General features: G+C 42.4%; 2 protein-coding genes across 5 annotated transcripts; one reads left to right on the plus strand and one right to left on the minus strand.

The window, feature by feature from the left end:
- The first annotated feature begins 1,348 nt into the window (after window positions 1-1,348).
- napbb (N-ethylmaleimide-sensitive factor attachment protein, beta b) lies at window positions 1,349-6,589 on the plus strand. 2 transcript variants are annotated; one of them, XM_055044443.1, is made up of 11 exons: window positions 1,349-1,571; window positions 2,809-2,888; window positions 3,051-3,167; window positions 3,861-3,907; window positions 4,292-4,369; window positions 4,482-4,537; window positions 4,671-4,755; window positions 4,836-4,940; window positions 5,020-5,088; window positions 5,191-5,241; window positions 5,508-6,589. In XM_055044443.1, the coding sequence occupies exons 1-11, from the start codon at window positions 1,471-1,473 to the stop codon at window positions 5,607-5,609; spliced, it is 891 nt and encodes a 296-aa protein (XP_054900418.1). In that variant the 5' UTR covers window positions 1,349-1,470; the 3' UTR covers window positions 5,610-6,589. The 2 variants fall into 2 exon arrangements, with proteins under 2 accessions (XP_054900418.1, XP_054900419.1); XM_055044444.1 differs by lacking the exon at window positions 3,861-3,907 and having other exon boundaries at window positions 1,553-1,571.
- Window positions 6,590-6,614: 25 nt separating this feature from the next.
- Window positions 6,615-11,758, minus strand: gzf1 (GDNF-inducible zinc finger protein 1). Of its 3 annotated transcripts, none has more exons than XM_055044440.1 (8): window positions 11,516-11,758; window positions 9,266-10,251; window positions 8,995-9,178; window positions 8,740-8,906; window positions 8,423-8,517; window positions 8,158-8,325; window positions 7,918-8,075; window positions 6,615-7,826 (listed from the first exon to the last, which is right to left on the minus strand). In XM_055044440.1, exons 2-8 carry the CDS (start codon window positions 10,234-10,236, stop codon window positions 7,092-7,094), a joined length of 2,478 nt encoding a protein of 825 aa, XP_054900415.1. In that variant the 5' UTR covers window positions 10,237-10,251; window positions 11,516-11,758; the 3' UTR covers window positions 6,615-7,091. The 3 variants fall into 3 exon arrangements, with proteins under 3 accessions (XP_054900415.1, XP_054900416.1, XP_054900417.1); XM_055044441.1 differs by having other exon boundaries at window positions 11,305-11,758; XM_055044442.1 differs by lacking the exon at window positions 11,516-11,758 and adding an exon at window positions 11,119-11,291.
- Between the last annotated feature and the right edge of the window lie 15,769 nt (window positions 11,759-27,527).

A 27,527-nucleotide genomic window follows, 5' to 3' on the forward strand; every position in this document is an offset into this window, starting at 1 on the left:
TGAGGTCACATCTGCCAGCTTTTGCTGCCTTATCAAGCATGTGAAGAACATAGTCCCCAGGCATCTCCAGTTTCGAGAAAGCAACAAACTTTCAAATGCAACTAAATATACCACAGTGCATGCTTTGAAAGTGGCATAAAATGTGAGTACTGGTGCCATTAAATAATTGGTTTTTAAAGCCATGCGATACCACTGTCCCCTGTGACATGTGTGTCAATGTTTCTGTTGCCGGGTACTGGAGTATCTGAAATGGCATCAGACTTTGTTCACATGAATGCACTGTTTTACTTAGACATGACATCCTCTGGACCACTTACACTTTACTACTGATGTGCCGTAAACTATTTTTTAATAATTTACTCTTATGCACATGGCAGACAGGCCATTTAAAAGTTATAAACTAAATGTTAAGTTGATATTGGGAGGCGTCTAGAGTGGGAATGCCAACAGTTTCATTGCAGACGTTTGAAATTTTTTAATCCTACTTACATTATAAAGGAGCAAACGACGTCCCCAGCGTCTTTGTATCAAAATTATTCATATATCTCACTGCGGAGAGTTTATCAAAACTTTCGATTGTCAGCAACACTCTAAAAGGGCTTTGCTGACAACTTTAAACAGATCATAATCATTGGTACTATAACTGCAGTTAATTTCTCTTGATAGAAATCAAACTTTGATTCAACAAAACACACACTTAAAAAATGTTTTAGCTTTGTCGGGATCTCAGTTTTGTATTATTTTGCAGGAATTATGTAAAATATGTCAGTGAATGTATTAATAGATTATTATTGTTGTTATTATAATAATTATTATTATTATTTGCTGAAGTACTTTGTAAGATGAGAACAGTGAAGATGATGGTGATTGATCAAAATCCAAATCCTTCAAATTCGGAACTTTTTATTCCACTAGTTTAAACGCAGGCAATTAAGGTGGCCATTAAAATCGATAACAGTTAATTGTGTCTAAATACCTGAAGGCTGTTGAGATTCACTACGTCAGACACAAAAGTCTCTAATGGTGTTTTAGCGCCCTCTGTTGACAAAATTAACCACTTGTAAAACTGCCTCTTTTTTTAGAGTTCAGATGTCCAGAAATGTTGTATTTATCTGTGGAGAAATTCAAAACACACTATAAATATATCCGCCTAAATATTATTCATACTACTGGAAGGAATCTCTATGTTGGAAACAGCGCCGACGTGTTACGTGACACCGGGTGATAGAAATCCAGGCTCCTTTCCATTGGGAGTCGTAGTTTCCGTTGCAATTGGCATCAAGCGCCGTTGGTTTGCCCAGAACTCCAGCTCCCATGATGCCTCGCTCCCTAAAGCCACAAAGCTGAGTTACGCCCACGCTAAATCGACTGTAATCCTTACTGTACACAACTGAATCCTCTGCGGGTATATATTTTTTTCTTTCAATTTTTTCCTGCGGCTACAAGTTTTCCTCTAAACAGGCGAAAGAAATGGACAACTCCGGCAAAGAGAAGGAAGCCGTTCAGCTAATGGCGGACGCTGACAAAAAAGTCAAGTCCTCCGGCTCCTTTTTGGGAGGGATGTTTGGAGGGTAAGACAGCACTGCACCAAAGAGCAGCTAGCAAGTGTCAGCAGCAAACTTGGCACGAAGCCCGAATCCACCTTTAATGTTTTACGAGGCCGAATGATGACATTAACAGTGAGGTGTTGCATCAATTTGTTCAGCCAAGAAGGCGACATATGACTTTAGTTCTGAAAAGCCCTGTAATTCAGCTGGCTATGTTAGCTGTTATCAATGTAAACAAAGCTAAACAAAGCGGTAGAGCAAGACTTTCTAGCCTCAGAGGGTTATAGTGTGCTATGCTTTAGCTGGAATATGATCCATTATGTAAATTAGTCGTTTCAAAAAAAGTAATGAATGAGTGACGTTCACACTTAAGTAGCTTTTCTCTACATTGGCTGGTATGTTGAAATAAAACGCCTTTGAATGCAAACCATCATCCTAAATCTATACATAAAAATAATAATTCCTGTATAGTTTAAGACCCAGATGATCCCCGGGTCTGCTTCTAAACCAAATGATTTAACAAAAGGCGCGTTAGTCCCTAGAGGTGCTATGAAGACATCATCCTGCACAGGAGCAGATTCTCTCCCAGAGAAAATAATGTAAGGCTTCCAAAGAGTTTTTCTTTTTTGAAGGCAGGTTCGCATTTGAAGACGAACCTGCCTTCCAATGTCACCTCTCAAATTTGAAAGCAGGTTCGGGCTATGCAGGTATTTAAGAATGGCGAAAGAGCAAAGCTACACAAGACATGACCCCTCCGCCCCCATGCACACTGAAAGGTCACATAAGAAAATGACATTTATCAGAAAAGCAGGCAAGAGGCCCACAGGAACTACAAAGACCCATTGATCAGATGGGAGAATCTGCTGCAACAACTGTCAGCCTTGCATTTCACAAAGCTGGCCTAGAAGAGAGCTACAAGAAATCCTGTACAAAGTTTGTCCCAAGTCATGCAAGACATTCAGAAAATGTGTTTAAGTTGAGTTTTGTAAAATTCATCCCTTGAAGGAACCTTATTGGAACAGATTTGAAAATTGCTTTTCAATTATGTTATCCATTCAACCTATCTGAGCTTGTGCTATTTAGCAAAAAAAAAAAAAAAAAAAAAAACTAAGCAAGTTGGGCACACTTTTTCTTTTTGTCTCCAGATGTACTATGTTTTGCGATTGTCTCAGGGGGCAAGTTGGAAATTACAGTAAATTTACTCCTCCTTGCATAGAAACGGTGACGATATTTGTTTTCTCCTTCCTTTTCGTTTCCCTAGCGGACATCACAAAGTGGAGGAGGCATGCGAGATGTACTGCAGAGCTGCCAACATGTTCAAGATGGCCAAGAACTGGAGCGGTAAGTGGATGTCCAACGTAACAATTTTAAGTGTTCTTGAAAAGGCTGTGGGATAAATGTGATGTTTGTCTGGTCAAGATTTGAGAAACTGCATGCCAAAGTCAGAGAATAAGCTGGACATTAGCGTGTCAGTTTGAATGCCAATTCTTGCCATTTTTCCAGCTGCTGGGAATGCCTTCTGCAAGGCTGCCCGCCTGCATATGCAGCTGCAGAACAAACACGACTGCGCCACCAGTTTCATTGATGCAGGAAATGCTTACAAGAAGTCTGACCCTAATGGTAAGATGTGAATACATCCATCCACATGTGATATGAGCATGGAGGAAACCTTGCCAACATTCTTTTTTTTTTAATCTACTCTGTTTCCCTGTGATGAGCTTTACACTCTTTGTATCATATCAAAATATAAACAAAAATAAATTTTCCAGCTATAATAGCTGTTGGTCTTTATTGTCCTGATGCTCTCATGCTGATATATCCAGATTTTGAACTCAAAATTGTCGAGTCTATCTCAAACCCACGCCCTCAGTACTGAATAAAGCAATCAAAGCCGTTTCCTAAAAATGAAACAAGTAATAAAACAACTGAACAGCAGCAGAATTGTAATTTGGCTATGTGTGCATTGATTTTTTATTGTTTTTTTGCATCTGTAATTTGATCATTCTGATCTGTCAGACTGAATTGGTGGAGTCAAAACGTTTTAGAATCGCTTCAGTTGCTGTTTCAGCTTCGTGATCATCAGAAGTCCTTAAAAGTCTATTTTGATAATTCAGTTGATAAAGGCCAACGTTGATCTAATCCTCCTACATACCTCAAAAGCAAAAAAAAGTAACTTTTAATATATATGAAAATATTTGATTTTCTAATATTCACCCCATTTCGTTCATATGAAACAGTCTTCCATATTTCACCCAGAAGAGCTGTAATGTTTTCTTTCTAACTGTTCCCTCCTCTTTCCTTTATGCTGCTAAGAGGCAATCAAGTGTTTAAATGCTGCCATCGATATATACACAGACATGGTAAGATGCACTTAGAACGTGACCACCGGTGTTTCTGCTTTGTCTCCGTGTGTTTGACGTTTCGGTTTCTGGATGTCATTTCCTTTGTGTGAACGGCGCTGTGTGTGACGTCACCTCGAAGTTTACAGATGCAGACGCAAAAGATTTTGTTTTCCATTCAGCTTAGTTGTCGTCTCTGGCAAAAAAAATCTGGATCCGATTGCTGCGAGCCTTTATATTTCACAATGTTGAGAATGCAGAAAACTTTGTAGCTGCAAAGTCGCAAGCTGCCGCTGCCCGATGATGCCCTGGATTAAGCATGGAGCTCTTCCATTGATCGGTGTGGCGCCTCCCGATAGATCCGGTCTGTAACGGTTTTTGCTCTTCCTCCTTTTCCTCCTCCAGGGAAGATTTACCATCGCTGCCAAACATCACATCAGCATCGCAGAAATTTTTGAGTCTGAGCTGGTGGACATCGAAAAGGTAACGCAGTCAACGGCTGCGTTGCGGAAAAGAAATTCCACCAGCCATTTTAATACACCTGTAAATTCTTTTATTTTTATTTGTGTCTTTTGTTTTTTTTATTCCTTTAAAGGCTATTGCTCATTATGAGCAAGCAGCAGACTACTACAAAGGAGAGGAGTCAAACAGGTACTGTTGCTTATTGTGGACCTTTTATTGAAGCTGAATTCTTTCATTGGGGTCAAACACAGTGCCAATGTGAAACGGTTGATTTTTCAAACTTAGACTGTGTTGCTTTATGTAATCGATCATCTCTCTGCAGTTCGGCAAACAAGTGCCTGTTGAAAGTGGGAGCTTACTGCGCTCAGCTGGAACAATACCAGAAGGCCATAGAGATCTACGAGCAGGTGTGTACTTCACATTCCTCCCTTTGTTTCCAACAACCCCTGGATTCTGCTAAGGTTTGCCTGATCTAAATGCTATCGAGGTCGGAGCTAACACGATGGACAACCCGCTGCTGAAATACAGCGCCAAAGAGTATTTCTTCAAAGCGTCCCTGTGTCATTTCATTGTCGACGAACTCAACGCCAAGGTAAGTCCACGCCTCCGAGGTTCACTGTTGGTTTGGGGACTGTGTTGCCGAGGCTGATATGTGCGTTCTGCCTGAACAGATTGCTGTCGAAAAATATGAGGAGATGTTCCCTGCTTTCTCAGACTCCAGAGAATGCAAGTTGTTGAAGGTAACTCTGAGTTAAACCTCTGAAGGATTCAAATTCGTAAAGACTTTCCTGATCCCAAAGGGAATTGCCTGGTTAACTTCCTTCTTGTGTTCGGCTGAGCAGAAACTTCTTGAGGCCCACGAGGAACAGAACAGTGAGGCCTTTACAGAAGCGGTGAGTCGTCACATTCCCTGCTTTAACCAGTTTTTAAAATTTACACAATCTCGCAATTTCAGCTCTGCGCACTTACGTTTGTATATGTAAGACAATCGGATTTCATTTCCTCATTGATTTATTTCTATCTCAGAGTTTCTGCTACTTTGTGTGGATTTGTCACGCAAAACCCCAATGAAACACTCACTTCTTTAATTCGAAAGGGTTGGGAATGATTTTTGAAGGCGCTGTGGGTCATTGTGTGCCTCATCTTAACCCGTTTGCAGGTGAAGGAGTTTGACTCGATCTCCCGTCTGGACCAGTGGCACACCACCCTCCTATTGCGCATCAAAAAGACCATCCAGGGTGATGAAGGGGATCTGAAATGAAAGGAAAAGAAACAAAAATCTCAGGGTAGGGTTGCAGCATGGAGGGGATGGTTCCGTCACGCATGCTTTCACACATACACACACACTGCAGAGCACTCTTTCAGACTCACTGTTACAGTACCGATTCGGGAGCGACCGCTGGCACTTTTTTTTTTTTTTTTACTTGCTCACTGTTGTAAGAAGCACTACATGTTGTTTTTGTTACCAGCTTATCCAAATCCAGTCAGAATGTAAATCCTCTCGCCCTCACCTCTGAACAGAGGATTGCTGCATACCTTCCTCAGCTCAAATCCTCCTGGAGGGGGTTTCAGAGTCTGATGCTAGTACTGACAGGAGGCTCTGCATGTTTTCTACCGTTTCTGTCTTAGTCAGACGAAGCTTTTTGTATTTAAATCCGTGTCGGCGTGTAAAACCTGTTTGATTTATGCAACGAGCCAGTGTGCGATCGTTTTCAGGAGCCCTTTGTTGCATAGCGCTGGAGGAGACGATCGAAGCCCCGCTCTCAGTGCTCAACAATCCACCGAAGCCGTTTCCATTGACTTCTCTTGAAACTTGGCAGCGACATGCACAAGTTTTGACTGTTATATATTTGTATCTGAACAAATGAAATCATGATTTTATTACTTTTTCTTAAAACTCTAGGATGTATTTGCTGTGACGAGACTTTGCTTGCACCTGTAAGCTGTATAGTTTGAATGTAAAAAAGCATTCCTTACTTTGAAATAAAGAGCACCGGCACGAGGCCCCCTTTCCTCCTTAAGTCACTTGAATGTGTATTTTGATGTAGTGCACCTTCCAAACAGCCGGTTGCTTAGCATGTCATTGTGTTGTGTATATTCACTAGTGTTAGCAAAACCAAAGTTTTTACAAATGAAATAGAAACTCTGTATTCACCTCCTTCCACATGGAACAACAATAGGCTGTGGATATGAGATGTATGCCTGTTAAAATTAAGAATAATAAAGATAAGTTCAATACTGTGGTGTTTGTGAGCTTACATGTCACTAACCTGTTTAAGTTTTACTTTATTTTAAAATCCAGACGTACATTTTGGTCACTCTCAATACACACTCTTCGTGTCCTTGAATGTTGGGGCTAAATTGTTATGGAAGCTTTAACAATTCAATTATACATGAAATGGAAGCAATTTTAAATATGCATCATCATAATTCACTAAAATACTTAACTACAAGGACAAATTAGTTTAAGTACATAGGTAAGATATGGCAATAAGAAGAGATGAAATGGTAACATACATGTAAAAACTTGCACAAATAAACCAGGACCAAAAAAAAAAAAACACAAAGCATCACCTGCTACCTGACAACTATCACACTATCTGATAAAATAGTAGGAATAAATTGTTAATAATGCGCAGCTGTTCTCAGGCAACATTGATTTTAAATGACACCAAAAGCTTTACATAAGCCTTTATGTCATATTGCTGCAAAATCCTTAATCACAGCTCAAAGAAAGTTTCTTTTACACAGAACTTTGATCTTTGGTGGTTTCTGCTTCATCTGCTGTCTTGTTCGGTCCATCGTTCAGGAGATGTTCCTGTTCTTTTCCACGAATCCCCTCCCCAACGATCACAGTCTCTATGTCCGGGTGCAATTTGTCACTCTCGGAGGTTGGCTTGTTTTCCGAAGGTGGGGCTAAAACCGTCTGTGCAGCAGCTGCTTCCAGCAGAGACGTCGCGGAGACGGTGGAGATGTCTGACGCCAACAAGGTCTCAGAAACGGGGACGGAGAGCGTGGGAACAGACAGCGAGCCGGACGGGGCTTCAGAGGACAAGGTCTGAGCTACGGATACCGGGATGGAAAAGGGCACAGCGATGGCCGAACCGTCTAACGTGATGGCGTTTGTGCCCCCGGTGGTCATGATGGGCTGGATCTGCGTCCCCAGTGGGACCTCGGTGTGGATGACGGCGATGGCGCCTCCGCCGCTGTGGCTGACCAGAGTGATGGCTCCGTGCCTGGCCCAGTCAGCTGGGAGACTCACCGGCTCAGTCGGAACCACCACGGTTTCTGTGCTGCTTTTGTCCGCTTCGTCAGTGGCGTGAACGGTGGCAACTGCGGAGGCAGAGCTTTTGTTGGCCGTGCTCCTTTTCTCCTCCGATCCTCCCTTTTCTTTTATAGGAGACTTGGGCTTCTTCTCCTCCACGTTCCCCTCCAGCACAACCAGGTAGGTCTTCCACGGTGCATCCGAGCCATGGATCTGTTTCAGCAACCCGAACAAGAGAATCAATGCTCCTGCCTTAAACACAGACGCTTCTTTTTTGCCGTTTGGCGAGAGAAGCCGTACTCACCATGGTGTGCCTGCGCAGGGTGGACTTGTCAGTAAAGGTGCGTTTACAGAGTCCACACATGTAGGGCTTCTCTCCCGTATGAATCCGCTGGTGCCTCTGCAGCGCATTGAGCTGAGTGAAGTGTTTATCACAGGATTTGCAGCTGTACGGACGCTCACCTGAGCAGCAAAATTTAGAAAATGAATCGGGGTAAACAAAAACAATTCCTTGTACTCCAAAAATGTGTCTGAAGAACTATACCCGTGTGTATTTTTAAATGCTGGTTGAGAGAGTTCCTCTGGGCGAAGCCTCTGCCACAGTGCTCACACTTGTACGGCTTCGAGCCCGTGTGGATGTTAGAGTGATGCCTCAGGTACTCCTTGGATGCAAAGCTTTTACCGCAGGACTCACACATGAAAGGTTTTTCCCCTAAAGCAACAATGGATTTGTTTAATCAGCCGTCTTTGCTCAAAGTCAAATTCAAATCTGGAAAAATGTTTGTTAAATGCTTGTTTTTTTTCTTTACCTGTGTGTGATCTCTTGTGATAGGCCAACATGTGCCTCTGAGAGAACCGGGCGTCACACAAATCACATGCATAGGGCTTCTCCCCTGTATGAGTCCTGCAGACACATGAACACACTTACTGAACACTTAATCGTGATTTCAACTTACAGGGGCTTGCAAATGTGATCTGATCCACTTCATCAAAACCCTTCAAGGAGATTTTAGGAAATGGGCGTGAATACCTCTAAGTAACTTTAAATTATTACAACGCAAAGATAAACAGGTCGCATTTTAAGGCTGAAATCCTTCATGAGCTGGAAAGAGGTCAAAACTGCTACCTGTGATGCATCTTGAGGGCAGAGTTCTGGGTAAACTTGGCCCCGCAGACGGTGCACTCGTAGGGCTTCAAGCCCGTGTGCGTCCTCTCGTGAAGCAGCAAGGCCGCTCTGGAGCTGAGGGACTTCCCACATTCGGAGCACACGTGTCTCATGTTCCTTTCGTGCACCTGAGACACAACAGGAAATGTTGAGCTTATTGTGCAGACAGAAAAAAACAAAAAAAGAGGGGGGAAGCAAGGTTTCGTCACTCCTCACCTGTCGTTTATGGCGGACGACGTCCTTCTTCCGTTTGAAGGTCTTGCTGCAGGAATCGCAGGCAAAGAGCCTCTCGTTGCTGTGGACGTGCTTCTCGTGGATCTTCAGATTGCTGCTGTTGGCGAAGGTCTGCATGCAAGTCTCACAGCGGTGGATGACGTGCGCTTTCACTCCGTGGTATGTGCTATGGGAAGGAACAGTTCAGCTCATAGCCGACACCAAACGGAACTCTGGTGAAGATTAATCGGACACAGGACAGCAACCAAGTTACCTGATGTGCTTCAAGTAGCTTTTTTCGTAATGGAAAGTCCGCTGGCACTTGTTACAGCTGAACTGGGCCTTGGATATCCTTTTAACTTCCTCGCCAGACTGTCCTTCCTCATCTTCGTCATCCTCCTCCTCTTCGTCCACATACAATGAGTCTTGAGGATCGTTACTCTGTGCATCTTCCTCAAAGTCCATCTCATCCGCCTCATCCGAGGCTCTGCCCTCGATATTCTCCTGTTCTACATTTAAGTCTTCATTTTCTGGTTCAGAATCCTCTCTAGTTCTGTCCTCAGATTCATTCGTTTGGTTTTTATCTTTAGGATCCTCTTTCAAAGAGTAACGCAAGCGCCTTTGGAGCACCTTACGGCCCGCCAGCTTTAGTTTCAACTTTTTTACTTGCTTGGTTGTTTTCCTTTGAAAGGTTTTTGCCTTCAGCTTCCTTTTGCGGTCTTGTTTCTCGGGGCTCTGCAACGAAAGCTGCTGCTTAGGAGGTTGCTTCTTTGCGTCCACCTTTTCAGCGCTGGGTAATTCCACTCCTCCGTCTTTGACCGTGGAGTCGCAGGTTTTCCTTTTGGGCCTTTCCAGAACTCCAGCGCTCAAGGCGTCGCTGCAAACCACCGACAGGCCCTCGCAATCCAGTAACCGTGCCACTTCTTGAACGTCGCCGATCTTATTCCTGGCGACCTCTATCTTACCCGTGTAGACGAACTCCAGATACTTTGAGAAGTCACTCGAGTGCATGTTGGAGAGCTGTAGCTTAGCTTGGCTTGCGTCCTGAGAGAGGAGAATCTTCTGAAAATACCCGCTGGATGCGGCCAAAATCAGCTGGTGGGCTTGAAACTCCTCCACCTCTTCCTGGTAGTTCACTTGGACCGTTATGTCACACAGTTGCCCCTGCATCCTCATTTGATGCAGGGAAGCCAGAAGGTTTTCATGGTGAGACTTCGAGGTGAGCTGGATCACCTTGATCCCCATTTATCACTTCAAGCGCTGAGGAAAACACAAATATGGGACATGTTATTACTCTAAAGATGTCCTAGAAGATCTACAGAATGTTTTTTTTTTTTTTATGCGTGTCCCCCAAGTGTCTGATACCAATAGGAGTCACCAGTTTAAGGGGAATCTACACTGAATTTTCTTTTCTTCAGATTGAATGTAAAAGATACCAAAGACAAACTTACAAATAATTCAAAAGGGGAGTATGGAGAATCATAATCAGATGTTAAAGAAGTAAAATAATTCAGAGGGAGATTTTGCTTTGTTCTAATTTAAACCACTCTTGAAAAGTTTCTTATTTTATTTCCATAAAACCGAGTTTCAAGTTACATTTTAACAAGAAAAAACTTCTGTATTTACACATCTCGTGACATTGGCTTTTTTAAAAAATTATTTTCATTTGATAAACCACATAATACTGATCCAAAGCACCCTGCAAGCATGAAAGAAACAAGAGCATCAAGAAGACAAAGGGGCACAGCAAACAGAGCAGCGATTAAATCATGGAGAGGTTCAACACGAGTTTGAAAGCAACTTTCCAATATTACTATCACAATGGCTAAACATGGTGGTGGCATCATTATGCTGAGGGGATGCTCTGCTTTAGCAAGAACAGGAAATCTGACTGGAAGGGAAGATGAGTGGAGGTAAATAAAATTCTTACATTTTGTGGCTGTGAAACAGCAAAATGTGAAAAAATATCAATGGTGTGAACACTGTGAGATACTGAATCTTTGCGGAATCTAAAAATATATGTTTTTAGAAACACTTCTCTGTTTGATTATATTTTATTAATCCGCAACTTTTCCAGTTTTGTTTGTTTTTACACACGTCCATTGCATATTGTTAGAAAACACATACTTCCTCGAAGGATGACACATTTGTAGTGACGCTTTCAACACTTTTTTGCACGCACAACAGCAATCCGGCTGAGCAATAGTCGCATCTTAAAAGTGCAAAAGGTCACCAAGCATGTCTGGAAAGCTGCATTCTTCCTGGCATTGTGTTGCTCTCGCTGCATCTTCACATGAGGAAAAAAACACTCACAGTCCATCACTCTGGGTTGACGCCAGCAGCTCGAGGCGAATGCTAGCACTAGCATCGCAGACAATAGCTAGACCAGCTCCGACAGCAACACTCGGCTCGAAGCGAAGGTACCGTGTGGGCTGGTCCTCAAACCCACTCCACACTTCACTGCTCACACGAGTGACCCTGTGGCGTCCAGCGAAACTATTCGACGCGAGTGAAGTTTTCTTACCGTAAGCTCGGTAAAATGGCAGCCCTTCACTTCCACGGCGGAAGGCACTTCCTGCTGAAGTCCCTCACAAAGACCGCTCCAGGCTTTTCACGGCGTTGACATCCGGTGGCCCAGTCGCCGGTTTTTGGACTAGTCCTTTGTTTAACCTGTGAAATACCGACTACAAAAGCCTCCCTCGCTTGGTTTGAGAATGTAATACATCGACCGTGATGATGGCGTTACGTAACCGGAACGAAACGAGCGCGTGTGATAATGAGCTGGAGTTAATCTTCTGCCTTGTGTCGAATTGATTGTTATATGTGGAAATTTGGCGTTTCTTTGACGTGACTGCGTTTTGTTTTCGCACTAATTGTTATTGAGCGTGCTGGACGGCGATTAGGAGAGAAACTGTTACGGCGGCTGTCTTAAGAACAATTTATGAGTAAAGTGATATTACCGTAACGTTCAACACAAATAACAGGAAAATTGGTGCCTTTTTCCACGTATTGCTCCCCAGTGTCCACACGATGGCGGCATTGCGCAGAGAGCTATAAAACAATAAAATCACGCTTTAATGTTTCTCAGTAGGTTACATACATGCTTATGCAAAAAAGAAAAAATAATAATAATGTAGCATATGCTACATAAAAGAAAGCTTTTATTTCTTTACATGACATGAGTGGCTCTTTCAGCAACCTATGCAAAGGGCACCTTCTCCAACTTCAAAAACAAGAAGTCTGTGAATTGGTTGATTATTTTCTTAATTGCTCTTAGGCATATGTTTGTGTGTGTGTGTGTTGCATCACTGTTGAATCTAAAAGTTTGTTCCCATCTCCAGCTTAAGATGTCCTGATCCACTGATGTTTGCACTTGGTTTTTGCCTGTGCTTGCACTCTAAACATCTCTGGGTTGTTTGTTGTTGTTGTTATGGTCTTACCATATTTAGTAAATTCTTTTGTGTTGCTCGGTTATTACTTTTCTCCTATGCATTTTGTATTCTGGATTTGACTCTTATGTTGGCATAAGTCTTTTTGTCCCCTTTGGGTTTGTAGATCCTTCTGTGTTTGGTTCAACTCTCTGTGTTAATTAGTCTGCGTTCATGCTTTGTATTCTCCCCCATGTGCATCTCCGTCCCTCTGATTAACTCACCTGGTTTCAATGCCGCCACTCTTCCGTATTTAAGCTGCTCGGCTTTCATTGTTCTCTGCTGGTTTCTTTCGTTGCACTTGCCCCTTTTCTCCGCGTGCCTTCTGTGCAAGTTTAATTTTTACTCTCATCTTGTACGTTAAACTCACCGTGTTGCTCTCGAGTTCCTATGCCCCCTTTCACTTAAAATCCTAGTAAGCCAGATCCATTTGGTGAATTTCTTCTCCGCACCTCACCTGAAATCTTTGACATTTTGATAATAATTCAAGTCAGTAGGGATTACCAAAACTGGTTCGGTTTGCCAACATTCCAGTCTGAGAGTGAAAACAAAACCTTTTTTCACATTTGGAAGAACGTAATGGTTTATACTCAAAACATCAGGGAAAGCCAAGATGATTACGTCACTTCTTCTGCTTCTGATTTTATAACATTTTGAGTGAAACGGAGGCACAGTTTGCACCTCAAAGCCACTGTTTCCTTCTGGAATATTACTGAAGAAGCAAAATAAATCAGACTAAAAGGAGGAAGAGAATTATGGACCTCCACAAAGATGCTTTCTCATTGGGTGCCATTCTCAGATGACGATGCAGCGTTCATCTGTTCAATAGATGACCGTTGTCCAAAACGAGTAAAGGAATCGCAGAATAGAATCAACAGACCTTGTAAACTGGTTTACTAGACCAAATTTACCAGATCAAAAATGTTTTTTCATACGGTCACAGAACAACAGCAACAACAAAATTGACGATTTCATCCTTCAGTATAGTAAGTGAGGTTGCTGATTGCTGATTCAGCTGATGAAAACCAATCAGGACCACATCTCAATGTGTATGAAGCTAAAGTTGTTGTAACAATACATTGTTTTTTTTAAATGGATCTGTTAAAGTTTCTGTGCCAGCCAGTGCATATCACTGTAAGAAATTGATTTTGGTGTCATCTTTTCAGCACAGGGAGCAGAACTAGTTCTACACTGGGTCCCATTGCCTGAAGCTGTGGGAGTGTCATTGTCCACTGAGGAAAAAAAGTTCTGTCCCAACGTGGACTTTGCGTCAAAAATGACTGTAAGCCATTTACAAATGCATTCTGAGACAAAGACTTTGTCAATTTCAGTTCTAAATCGGAGAGCAGCACTCCATCAGTGAAGGACAAGAACGATAGCTTGATGTAGCTGTTGGTTTTTTGGGGGACGAGGTTGCAAGAGGAGCCAGTGAACTTTACGAAATACACAACCTCTCAAGGAGAGAACATTATGTGAAATTATTAATGCGAGCATCTCAAGACATGAGCGAGGAAGATGCAGCTCGAGGGCTGATGGCTCTTCTAAATATACGATCTGTCATACCACCAAATTTGTTAATACGTGGCCTAAGGGGAGCGCAGTTATTGCTTCAGAGGAGCTGTCACAAAGGTAAACGGAGTGTGTGTGTGTGCATGTGTGAAGAAGGCGCAGTGCAAACTTGACTCTACAACAGTTCTGCCTGGTTTAAAATGCAATTCCACCAAATTATACAGCACACAATGACAACTTTGTATTTGAAGAAAGTCAAGAAAAAAGAGAGAGAAATGTTTTTAAAATCTCATAATTTGGAATTTTGCAAATGGAAATAATTTTGGTCATCCTATTGATCTGAAAAAAAAGGGAAAAGTTTAGGGTGATTTAATGTCGGAGAGGAGGAAAAAAAAGTTTTATATGGTGTACATTTCTAAGATGCTATAAAACCAACGTATTTTTCAGCCTGTTGTGCATTTAAACTGTAGAAACATTACCTAAGAGAGGTTTTACTGGAGGCAAGTGATTTAACGAGGCATAAAACTTTAGAAGAACACTAAAACAGTTCATTTCTGCAGTTATGACCCTTGCATGCATGACGGCCATGCTGAATTTTGAGATTTAGGTTGACTTTCCAAGTCAGAATGCTGGCTTCAGTGGGCATTCTGGTTGTAACGCGATAACTCTATCAAGTACAAACAGAAAACATGTGTTTTTACTGATGAAAACAATAATAAATCGACACCGAAAGGACTCTAGTTACAGTGTTGTCAACTGACTGGGAGCGCAATGGTAATACAAACATAAATTGGGCAACATATCTTCAGACTAGGATATATCATCTGCAGAGTTGCAAAATGCTGTCATTCCAAAGGTGTATGGAAAGCTACTTGGGGAAGCCCCTGGGGATCGGCTTAGGAGCTGCCAAGTGTGTGTGTGTGTGAGTGTGTCTGTGTGGGGGTGTGTGTGTGTGCGTGTGTGTGTTTTTCTCAGGATATCCATATACCTTCCACTTGTCCTAATGAATTCTGCAAACTCTCAATCTGCTCTGTTCCGGTGAGTCATGCTTCTCCCTGGACCAACTATATGCAGCAGACTTCCGCTCCGACCTGGAACACCATGTGCAACTACAGTTTATTAGAATACTCCAATGCCACTCATATTTTTCTAGAGATGACACTTAGCTTACTAGCTGGTCACTAGAGATCCTCGTTTCCTGGACAATAACTCCAGACACAAATCTTATGAATTACGAAGGTCTCTCGTTAGATGTGAATGTGGTGCAGACCGCCGGCGGGGAGTCTATCTAGGAAGGGTTTTTATTCGATAAATCATCGAAATACGAAACAAATGTGCTGGGCTCTGAGTGACCGTTTTTGCTTTTGCAGTATTTGTTAACACATAAAAGGCCTTCTCCTGCTCCCTGAAAGTGCCAGAGGCAACTATTTAAGTCGTCTTGGTTCAGGTTTTGCGGTCTGCAATGTGTGTTCACAGTGCGCATCGTCAGAATGAAAATAACAGACAGGAAGCGGCTCTGTTCATCGCTGCCTGACATGTGTAATCAAGGGGATAAACATAATGCCTTATCGTTGAGAGAACAAAAGGTCAAACAGTCATTTCAGGAACATGCCCTTTCAATTCAGTTTCAGCAGTGGTATTGGCTGACGTTTTTTTTTTTTCACATTCCCTCGAGGGCATATCGTGTCGGCAGGGGCGCCGCATAGGGCGGGGGAAGTTATGGCAATTCCAAGGGCCCCTGACCAAAAGGGGCCCCTCCGCAATTTATTTATTTATTGTTCATAGAAATAAAATAATAATAATAATAATAAAATAAAAGAATAGAGAGAGATAAAAAGGTTAGAGTGACAAATTATAATTCGTTTTTTTCTCCAAGAGAGGTGGGTAGACTGTAAATTTTTAGCATAATCGGTAAATTATGCTAAAAATTTAAGCAACCTATTTGCATGTTGTATGCAGACTGTTGGATGTAAAATTCATGAGCAGTAAATATTGTGCTAGTAATCAGTATTGCTCCAAAGAAAGCAAGGCTGTTGCAGGCCTTTAAAATTATGATGCTTTCGATGGTTCAGATAGACTCAAACAATTGTACAGCAGCTGCATGGGGGGGGCGATTTAATTTTTTGTTATGGGGCCCAAGATTCCTGGCAGTGCCCCTGCTCAAAGGTGCACAGGACAGTTTTTGTGAAAGTCAAGATTTTGACATGTATTCCTTGATACGTGAAGCCAGTCGGGTGTGCGAGCGGGACAATAAATTCCCAAGGTATTCGTTGTGGGGTAGCCATGTGACGGAGGCGGTGAGTAAATGCGTGCTTGTGAGGTGAGGCGAAGGCGAAGAGTTGGTGCTTGCTCTGCCGGAATCATCCGGTCCACTGAAAAATAGCGTCGCACCAACAGCAGAACAAAAGCTGCAATGTGCAAGTGAGAAAAAAACACAATGCTTTTTATTTTTGTTTTTTTTCTGATGATGATTGTGTCTTGGCTTGAATTTGTGTCCAGACTGCATTTTTTTATTCCCCCCCTCCATCCCTCCTCCCCAATACCAACAACAACAAAAGAAAACCCTCCTACATGATTGCAGTGAGGGCAGGTTTGACAGTCGGTGTCCTCACAGGACCCCTCGGCAGCTCTTGAACAGGCCTGGCTCCTAATTACGGCAGACAAACTCGACCGGCCATGGTAAACACCAGCACATTTTATGGAAGTTTGGACAGTGGAGGTCCAAGAATAACCTCAGCTTCCTCCTTATGCTTTCCCCAAATCACAGCACGGTCGCTGCCAGACCACCGCGCTGCAGTCCAACGCTTGCACTCTGTGGTATCCTTTCCCATCCTCGGCTCTCTCTGTGAACCCTGTTAGCAGAAAAACACATTTAATGCGTTGCGACTTGTTTCAACAGACACCGGTGTTTTTCTTGTTGTTAACGAAGTGCTCCGGTTTTCATTAAGTCCAAAACCGGAGAGTGGTTTCAGTTGTTTTTTTACGAAAGGAAAAATAAATCTCCACTTATATTTGCTTAGGAGGAGTGAAGAAAAAAAAAGAAGGAAAAAAAAAAGATTAAAATGTTAACACTTGTTTATGCACTCCAGCGGAGGTCAAGTTTATTTCGCCAGATTACACCGAGGATCCCAGGTGTGACTATAAATGTATATCCTGAACTTCTCCAACTTAACACACTAACCCTTTTCCTATATTCTTTTTCATTTTGAAGCTGGCTCCAGGCCTGGCCATAGCAGGCCAGTCCAAAGTACTGATTCAATCCGTGAAACCTCATGGAAATGCAGTAAACCAGCGATTTGCCCAAAAAAAATAAAAAATTACAAAAGCTTCCATATGCGCACTCGGTGACTCCATCGATGGCAAAGAACCTTTTGATCAATAAAACTTAGTAGAGGCTGGAGCGAGACCCAATTGGTCTTCAACTCCGACTTCATGTTTTCAACTGGAAGCTATAAATAAAAAAGAAAGCAAAGGTCAAAGGGTGAAGAAAGGGGAAAGAAGATTTTTTTTTTGTTGTTTTTTTTTCTAAGCAACCAAACTCAAAAAGTTGAACTTGTTCATTGTTTTATGAGTTATGGTGCAGTTGAAGCATACGGGCTGACGCATGGTACATTAGATCAAAGATAAGAAAAAGCAATCCAAGTTTAAACCACCACAGAACATTTTGATGCATTTATTCAGTCAGATTTATTTGTTTATTTTTTCTAGCGAATATATGTTTTTTAAGCATTTGCATTTGGCTAATGCACCGCAAACCTGTGTTCTTCGGACTGCATCAAGTGATGTAGCGATGAGGTACAAAGTAGAAGCAGTGATGGCAAGAGTTTCTGAGTGTAAGAAGAGCATCAGAGGAATGCATTATTCATCAGAATAAAAGTTGTACAACACGTTGAGGGTGGTGCACATCAGCGTATTTGCATGAGAATCCCGGATATTGTAGTTCAACGACTTATCCCCGTTAGGTTTATCCATGGAGCGACTTCTGGTCAGATAGCAACAACTGAGCGACTCTTTAATAGCAAGATGTATTCTTGATGCAACTTGTTTGCTATTTAGCTGAATATGTTCCTTTTTTCTGTCTATCTATAGCCACACAGTTAACAGCATACCTTGGATATGTCTAAACAGGACTACTTGTTGCAGTGCTTGCTGCTGTATCCGTCAAACTGTTAGGTTTGCTCAAGTTGTTAGGAAGTGTAGGTCTTCTCATTTTGTGACGTTTCAGCTGTGAGGTGGAGAGGGGAAAATACATAACATCTATTAGTGCATATTGTTCAAGTACATACAGTTATACATCCTGAGAGGAACCGGTGAGTGTCAGGAATTTGTTTCCCTGCTGGACTTGTTATCCTCATTACCAGAGACAAGTGGAACGGATGGATGGATGGATGGATGGATGGATGGATGGATGGATGGATGTCAGACTTGAAAGAAGACACAATGCAAGCCAGTGTAAGTGCAATTTTACCGATGCACCTTTTGCAATCATGCTTGTAAGCTTATCTGAACGGTGCGGTTTAACAAACAATTGAATCAATATTAAATAAATAAGCTGCAAGAACAGCCTATGAATGGCATCTGTTCTTCGCCCACTCAATGGACTCTGTTTCACAAAACAGAGATGTGTTTTTTTTCTTCTTCTTCTGCCTACCTGGTTTAGAAAATTCTTTTCTTTCATTGATGAAAAGATATACAGCATTCAGAGATGAAATTACTTTCCAAATGGCCTCTGACTCACCATCTCTATTCCCAGTGCTCTCTCCGTCCCCCCCACCTCTCCTCCACTCAGCCCCCCACACCTCTCTCCTTCTCTCCCCACCTTCACTTGTCCTTGTGAATGTTCTGTCTATTGTAACTGTATACAGCACTTAGCACTTCAGACGGCAGAAAACCAGCTCGAGGACTGCCGCCCACTCTTGTGATGCTCATAAATAGACTATTTGTCCAGGCTTACCAAGCACTTTACCCACTGAGCCTGTGTGGGTGCCTGTGGACATTGTGTAGCTCGCACTGAAATAGAACTTCGCTGCTGTCGTGTGAGGGCGGATTCGAGCATGTAGCGAGAAATACCAGTTTGAACAGCAAAACGGCCCGTTGTGTCGCTGAAAGTCAACTGCGGTGACTCAAAGTCTGTCCCCCCTTTCTGAGACGTGCGAGTTACTCGTGCGCTTTGCCATCCGCGGTGATCTGAAACAGGTGTCGCCTCTTGGAAAGTTTTATTTTTCTTGAGGGCGGGAGGCAGGAGGATTAGAATGGGGGGGGGGGAGGCCGGGGTGGCATGTTTTTGAAAATGCAGCACTTTTCTAAACTGCGTGGGATTTGACCATCAGCACATTCCTGGAGAGCTGGATCCCCAGAAGCAACAATTCCTCCTTCCCCTCTTCCCTCCCTTCCTTCCTGCCGCCCTCGTGTCCTCTCCTCTGTTGCTTCCGTGGATTGCATCACTCGTCTGCTTCTTGGCCTCCTCTTGCTCTAGACCTTTTAATCACATTTGCCACACGCAACGAATCTCACAACTAAATATGCGCGCGCGCACACCGCAGCCGTGCGAGCACACACATCCACGTCGGGCAGGAGGCGCCCTTGTCAGTCCTCGTCCAGGTTTTGTGGCTTCAGCTGGAATTTTATGGTTGGTTTGAGCAGAGGATTCTGGAGGTTTTCCAGGTGCTCTCTGAAAGCTCTGTTCTTTCCTCTCTCTCTCCTTCCATCTCTTTATTTTTCTCCTTCTCTTTCCTGGCTCCTCTTTGTTTTTCACCCACTTGCCCTCAAGGTCAGAAATATCCAGCGGTTTAGGTTTTAATCCCCTTGGATATGCCTTTGCCCGACTCCCACTCTGCCTCTCCCTTCCTTTTTTTCGCTTTTCTTGTATTCGCTCAAACACACATCCACACACAGACACACGTACTGTAAGCACACTAAGCGTTCCCATACAGGAAGCGCGTTGGAAAGCTCTGGCGGTCCCAACAGCGGACTGCTCAGTTCTATCCGGTGTGTAACATTTATAATGGCGAGGAAATGACCGCATTCCTAGGGTGCTAGAATTCGTCCATATTAAACACAGTCAAATCTGGTCATCCTGTTATTAGAAAACGAGTGATCCTTCATTGTTCCTTATGGTCCTGCAGGTCAGCAAAAACAAACAAACTTTGGGTTCACATTTTGCCAGAGTTGTGCAGCATGGCAGAGGTCCAGGACTTGCGTAATCACGGCCGCCTGAAAGAACACCTTGTAGGTTCTGTTCGTACAACGGGACCGGACCTCACGAGCCCGTAAAAAGCATCTCCAAAACATCGCACCCCCACAGGAAAAAAAAAAACCCTGTGACACATGAAGAAAGCTTTTTGTCGTTCTACAAAACCCGTGAGGTCTGAAAAGTTACGGTCCTATTCATCTCATCAACTTTGCGAGGATAAAGATTTGGCCGACTGTTTCGGATTTACATCAGTGTGCCAGATAAAGAGCAAATTATCGATTATTTTTATTTTTTGAAATTCACTCAAGTTTGAAATGTGCTTATGGATTTTATTAAAACACTCGGAGGGTGAATGGGTTACAACTTCTTAGGTGACAGATTTTGATTTAGGAACTGGAATGTATAGATATGAGTTTGTCTCCTGGTCTTAGAAAAAATTTAATCGAATGAAAGGGAGTCTCAGGAAAGTCTCCGTCTTCAGTATGCTGTGCTCAAAGTCGTAAAAACGAGTTTTTTTCTAACTATTTTGGATTTTATTTGGGTGAAAGATGTTTGCTCATTATCCATCCTTTGTCTGTACCCACATATCCTTCCAGGTTATACGTAGGGTACATCCTGCATGTGCCTTACATCAAACAGCACAGTGTTTAAGTGACATAACATCGACATGCCTGGTTTTCACAAGCTAATCCCTCATGCTAGTGGGAATTATACCCCCAGCTTTGCTTGTATTGGAACTGCGTACCACAACGCAGTTGTATAATCTCAACTAAAATAATACATCCTGTGAAATAAATATTTTTGCAACATTTCAAATGGAATGAAGCAGTGGACTTATCGTTCAACCAAAGCTAGAACAAACTTTGTAACTGTTTATTGACTTCCAGTCTCTTTGAACACTTTCGACATACAAGGTCTCCACGGCATATTGAATATCCTGTTAATATGTCTGGGTTTGAGCTGGGTCAGATCGGTTCCAGAGCTTTAAGAGGTTTTTGATTTGAAAAGAATTTCAGAGTCAAATGATTTTTTTTTTTTTTTTTTTTGTCACGGGGAAAAGAGACTCCCAGTAAAATAAACCACATAGACGTACGTCTATGTGGTAAGGCTGCACCTCATTGCCCGGTTTTGGGCTTGTTGACACAACTGTTGAAAACAGATTGGCTTTCAAATATGCAATTGGCTGTCAAATACACAGTGTCAAATTAACTTCAAGGTTGCCTCCGAAAGGTCGACGTTCTCAATTTTGCATTTGTCCATTTTCTTTGGGTAGCCTCCCAGAAACAGAGGAGACCGCAGATATGAAAATACCTTTGCAAAGTGGGGCCCAAACATACAGCCTGGCCGCCTCGACATCTCCGGCATAAAGTTACTTTATAACATGAAACTGACATTTTATGTTAGAAGGAGCTTTTTTTTAGTACTAGTGGCCTTTATTTAAACAGTAAGTTGGCAGGAAACTGGATAGAGAGTGATGGCAAATGGCCATGACAGCGGAAATTGAACACAGGATAACCGTGTCGAAGACTGTAGCTTCTGCAGATTGTGTGCATGCTCTGAGCTAAATAGTGCCACTGTGAAGTTTTTAATAGCTTAAATTGCTCAAATGTAAAACAAGGAGATGCTAGGTGATTTATGTCAGTCATAAATATAAATAAAGTTTAATTGGAAAAAAATATAATCGATGATCTTGGAAGGAAAGTCAATGGGATAACACATCTAGGCTCTGAAACAAGCCTGAAATTGAAAATCAAACATTAGGTACCTTCATTAAGATGAAAATTAGAATTTATGGCAATAGTAGATTAGAGTTTAGATTGCCCAGTGGAACATTAAGGAGGTTTCAGACTGAAAAGATAGTCGAAACCTTAATGATGCTCTTGCAATATAAATTTAAAAATGTAACGTAAAGTTTTGGCATTGTTTTTCTGATTCAGAATTTCATTTGAGTTTGTGAGCATGAACAAATGTCAGCTCTGAAAAAACTGTGATCCAGTCCCATTTTAGTTTTTACGGCTTAACACAAGACCCGAGTAATCTAAGGGAGCAAAGCCTTAATGGAAGTGCCACCTTTTCTCCCACAGTATGAACTCTGCTTCCCATAAACATCCCTCTGGAAAAGTCCAAATATGGAGCTGAGAGAGGAAAAGAAAACGAGGGTGTAGGGAAATGATTTTCTTTAGCCATTCCCGCCTTGAGATCCGTGACTGACACATTTCCTGTGAAACAAGACAAGCAGTGTGGAGGTTTGAGGCTGATAGACGAAGACACGCTAAGAACAAGATGGAAATAAACGACTCTCTGTCAGGCTCGCACTGACATACAGACACTAAAAAAAGTTGACCGACTGTACAGCTTTGTCTGCTGTCTGAGGTTACCAGGACTTATTTTGCCCCAACCAGGACGAATAGGAGTTTTTTTTCCAGGGCCACAGCAAGGACTGGGGTCTCTTCATAGCCTAAAACTGTAATCCTTGGATGCTTTGGCACTCTTTTCGTAATGAGCTCCCATTTGATCCTCTCCCATCAAAATGGTCTTCCGTCTGAGACGACTGTCACTGTTTGTCCACATTACAGAGACGTATAACAGGGCCGTCTTCTGTGGTTTGGTGGTGTCAGATGAGCTGAGTGTGGCGGAGACCATCAGAGGGGAAGAGAATGATTAATTGTGTTGCTCTCTAATTGAATGATCCAGCATTCATCGTGGGCATAACGGTGAGATCATCGTCCATCATTAAACGCGCGGGTTTTTGCGCCTCCAGCTGCAGGGCAGAAAGTGTTGTGGGCCGCAGACTTGGTTTTCGTCTCCAAGTTTAATCGCAAACGGCAGCTTGCTGATTTTCTTTGCCATTCTCGAAAAGGAAAGCCAATGTCTCTGGACGACCGAGCCTCTGATGACCTCAGCTGATTTCCATTTGTTCCATCTGTCTACGAAGTCGAACTTTGCGTTTCAATGTGTTTGCGAGAGGCGCTGCGGGCAGTTTTCACGAAATGTTGAAATTCTGACCTTGTAATCATAACGCTGTTAACTCTGGTCCGACTTCTGAGGTGAGTGCAAAGCAGCATTAGAAAAAGTAAACAAAGGATTAATGAGAAAGTTTGAGGCTTGTGGTAATACTTTGTGACAGAAACGCATCTGGGGGAGTGTTTGATATCACACCGTGCAAATTGAAAAAGTTATTTTGCCATATCAGTTGGTGAAAAAGTTGAGATTGCCAACAGCACAGGAGATTGCATTCTTCGCAGCTGACACCCAATCTGTTACATCATAATGAGGGGGAAAGTTTAGCACAGCAGTAACTTTAAAGGCTATTTTTCATGCTAACCTTCACTGTCAGCAGCGAGTAGTGACTGAGGAATTAGAGAGCTGACACAAATGAGCTTTGGCAGGGTGTCTGGGCTTCTGCCTGGAAGATACAATGCGCAGTCAAATCATTCGGTGGGGGAGGGAGGACTCACAAAGTAGAGCCGAGGCTCTTCTGTCTCAAAAGGAGCAAGTGGAAAAGGTTTGGGGATCTGTCAAGGATACCGTCAGAGTGCCTTTTTTCAACTTCGATGCAAGCAGGTTCGACTAGTAAATGACCAGAGGGCAGATCCAGGACAGGATCGAAAGATTATGTCTCTGAAGCTGCAGATCTAAGGGGAGGGAGGCTCTGGTAGCTGCTGCTGTCTTTACCTGAACTGCATGGCAATTAGTCAGACAGGATGGAGTGGATCTGCACCGTGCACAAGAAATGTGTTGATGTAAAGGTGATGGATTTGGGAGGAACGTAAACAGATTCATATCGGTACTTTTTTCCCCAACATTTGGTGCCGGGGAGGGGGGCACGTTCTAAAACATGAATGCCTCTTGATTGTTTTTCTTCATAGTTTGCTACATTACTATGAGTTTTGTTTGTCTTTTATGTGACCAACACAAAGTAGAGAAACTTGTAATTTTGATTTGAATGAAAATTACAAGTTCTGTCTCAAAAGGAGCAAGTGGAAAAGGTTTGGGGATCTGTCAAGGAAACCGTCAGAGTGCCTTTTTTCAACTTCGATGCAAGCAGGTTCGACTAGTAAATGACCAGAGGGCAGATCCAGTCGAACCTATTTGTACAAATACTTATTGTACAAATAAGTATTTGTACAATACTTATTTGTACAAATAAAAATCAGAAAAGCAAATGGTACTTTTGGAAAATTATGGCTGCTCTTTTGCCAGATTTGTACGGCTAGAGAGAGATTTTCACCAATCCTTGTCAAATTGATTCTAGAGCATCTGTGAATGATAGTGTCGACATGTCCCCACAGATTCTAAATTTCCTTTTGTTCTTTTGTAGAAATGTCCAGAAACCATGCATCATTTAATTTCTGCTTCACAACAACTATTCAGTGTATCATTCAAAAGTCCCTCTGAAATACATAGAAATCTGTAGGACACGATGGATAACATTATTGGACTTCAACGAAAGTTATTGCACTCTTGAAAATGACTTTTGACAATTGATCTGAATTACTCTTAAAATGTCCCTAAAAAGTTTTTTTTTTTTTTAAATCATCAATCAAAAACATAAATCAATTATATCTTATAATAATCAGGTCTCATCCTCAAATGAAAAGTTTAGTCATTTAAAAACAAAAAATAACATTATGTCAGTGTTTAGATTCAAAAACATTTAGTGGGACTGCGTTTTAGAGCTGTGCTGCACATCCACAAGAGATTCAAGATTCAGAAAGGTAGAGCGCTTGACCTCCTGCAAGGAAGTAGTAAGTTTAGCAAAGGTTGTTCTGACTATTGCAGCTTCCAGATACTTTTAGACCTTCACAGCTCAGCTGCAAAGTCAGAAATGATTCACTGGAGCTCGATCCATGGATCTGCTCCGGAGCACCCCAAAAGGGAAGTCATCAGTTGGTGTCATTGCGACACCGCATACCTGTTTGTGTTTCTGTGGGTGTGTGTGTGTGTGTGTGTGTGTGTGTGTTGAGGGGTCACCTTGACTCTCCCTCTGCAGTGCAAATCAGTAAGTTGGAGCAGCCAATCTTTTCCAAATTTGTCTGCCGAGTTTCACATCGGAGCACAGAGAGGCAATTTGCCCTCTCGGAGCTGCAACAAAGCAAACACCGAGGCTGCGGCGCCAGCCTCTCCTCGACGCGCGCGGGTGATAAAAGACACGAGGAGCGGCACGCGGCTGCTGGGTACACAGGTAAATGGACAAAATGATCCAGTTTGCCTCATTAGAGCGAAACGCCGTGTTCCTGGTGACACCAGCAGAGCTCGGTTGTCATGGAGACCAAGCAGTTTTTGTCACAGCCTCTATCCACATCTCTCTCTGTTTTCTCTCTCTGTTTTTTTTTTTTTTCCTTCTTCTTCATTGAGGGGACAGTCGGATCACTGATACGCTACACCACAGGGCTATGACTCATGCACATCCTCTTTTGCATCTGGAACAAAGAAGGGTGGGGGAACAGAGAGTTATACACACATATACACAAAAGAATACATGCACACTTTCTGCAGAATTCACTGTAATCGCAGGCAAACTTGCACTGAAATATTTATTGATGGGACTGGGACTATACGTTGCACTTTGAAGGCTCCATCGGATTGTCTATTCTCCTTATCTGAGAGTAGGAATATTTCTTTCAGTCGGTGGGATCTGGACCGTTGTGTCTCATTAAATATCAGGTAGCTTATGTGCTTTAATTGCGATTTTGTCCCACCGATCAGATAGATGATGTGCTCAGCAATATTCCCTCTTATCTAGGCCACTGGAGAGCAGAATATGAAGGACTCTGTGGAAAGCAAGGCCAGAAAGTGACTGAAAAGTAAAGGAAGATGACAAACGTAGCAAGCCGAACCGGATCTGATCTGCAGTGGGGCATCGATTTGAAGCGAGGAGGTTCGCTTCGCAGTTGCACAAGGGTTGTTTTTTTGTTTTGTTTTTTTTTTCCCCATTTGATCTCTAGGAAGTTGGAGCCACATGACATACAAGTGCACACCCTAAGTTGCAAGGTAGAACAAAGAGATGACTGACCCAGCATTGCATTGTTCTCCTGCCACCGCCTGCAGCTGTTTCATCAAAGTCCCTTCTCTGGCAGCTCTTTATGCGCTTGCCTGATGCACATGCAAACACACAGACACAGTTGTGTTTTCATCACTTGTGGGGACTTCACATTGACTTCCATTAGTCCCTACAGCCTAACCCTACCCTTAACCCTAAACCAAAACCACAGATCTAACCACTAACCCAAAAACAATCTTTCTCATGGGAAATGTCCCCACAAGGAGCAATGGTCCCCATAAGCTCACACTGTAGACAGAAATAGGTTCCTATAAGGATATAAAAACCTGGTACATACACACACACACTTCAATGTGATCATTTATCTATCCTGCCAGCTTCATGTGGTTGTTTATCTCTTCAGCCTTTTCCTAACTGAGATGGACATGCATACATTACCAGGCCTCTCTCCATTTCTCTCTCTCTTTTTCTTCTTACATCTGGCTTAATATATTCCACACATAGATGTATGGATAAGGCCCAAAAGCACATTTCAAGAGACTGGATGATTTTGTATTGTCTCATGATGTTGCAGCTGCTGCACTGCAGTGCACGTGCAATTTTTCACCATATTGTGGATTTTAATTGTATCTATTGCATTTTTGTTAAAGTTTCTCTGCCGTCACAAAATTGGACCTGATACTCTGACATAGTTTTTAATTAAAAAGACTTGAGACGGGGACTGAGGTTCACCATCCAGCACAGCAATGACATTAAGCATGGGACCCTTTTGCAATGGAATGGTTTCTATTAAAACATACTTGTGTTATGTGTTTCAATGCTCTCCATCCAGTCTGACTGAGCCTGAGCTACTTTGCAAACAAGAGGGAGCAACACCTTTAACCTGTAGATGGAAAATGGAAACCACCTGAGTTAAAAGCGCTGACTCGAGTGGGCTTAATTCAAATGCACGCCACACTTTTCAGATTTTTTAAAATTTTTTTTAACTTTTTAAATTTATTTATTTTTTATCCGAATCAATTTCGCTCCACTTTACGCCTCTACATTATTTGGTGTTGCTGTGTCAAATAAAATACATCGTGTTTGTTTTTTGAGTTTAGAACATGATAAAATGTGGGGGGTAAAGTTGACAGAATAAATACTGCAGAGGACAAACGCGACACGAGATGCACACCGTCTCACACCAGGAATATTTTTCAGCTTTTTTTTTCTAATGTAGAGGGAAATTAAATTTAAGTGGCTACTAATAGAAAATCCAAAAAAATAAAAAATAAATAATTAATTGTTCATCATTTTCTTGGAAAAGCACAGAAATTATTGCGCTAAATTACGCCTGCAACTGTTTGTTTTCACTCTCTTTTTTGTTTGTATGTTTAATCCCTGCTTATTGAATAATAATAAG

Source organism: Poeciliopsis prolifica, unplaced genomic scaffold (genome assembly GCF_027474105.1).
Source record: "Poeciliopsis prolifica strain line A6 unplaced genomic scaffold, Auburn_PproV2 SCAFFOLD020, whole genome shotgun sequence".
Classification (NCBI taxonomy): Eukaryota; Metazoa; Chordata; class Actinopteri; order Cyprinodontiformes; family Poeciliidae; genus Poeciliopsis; species Poeciliopsis prolifica.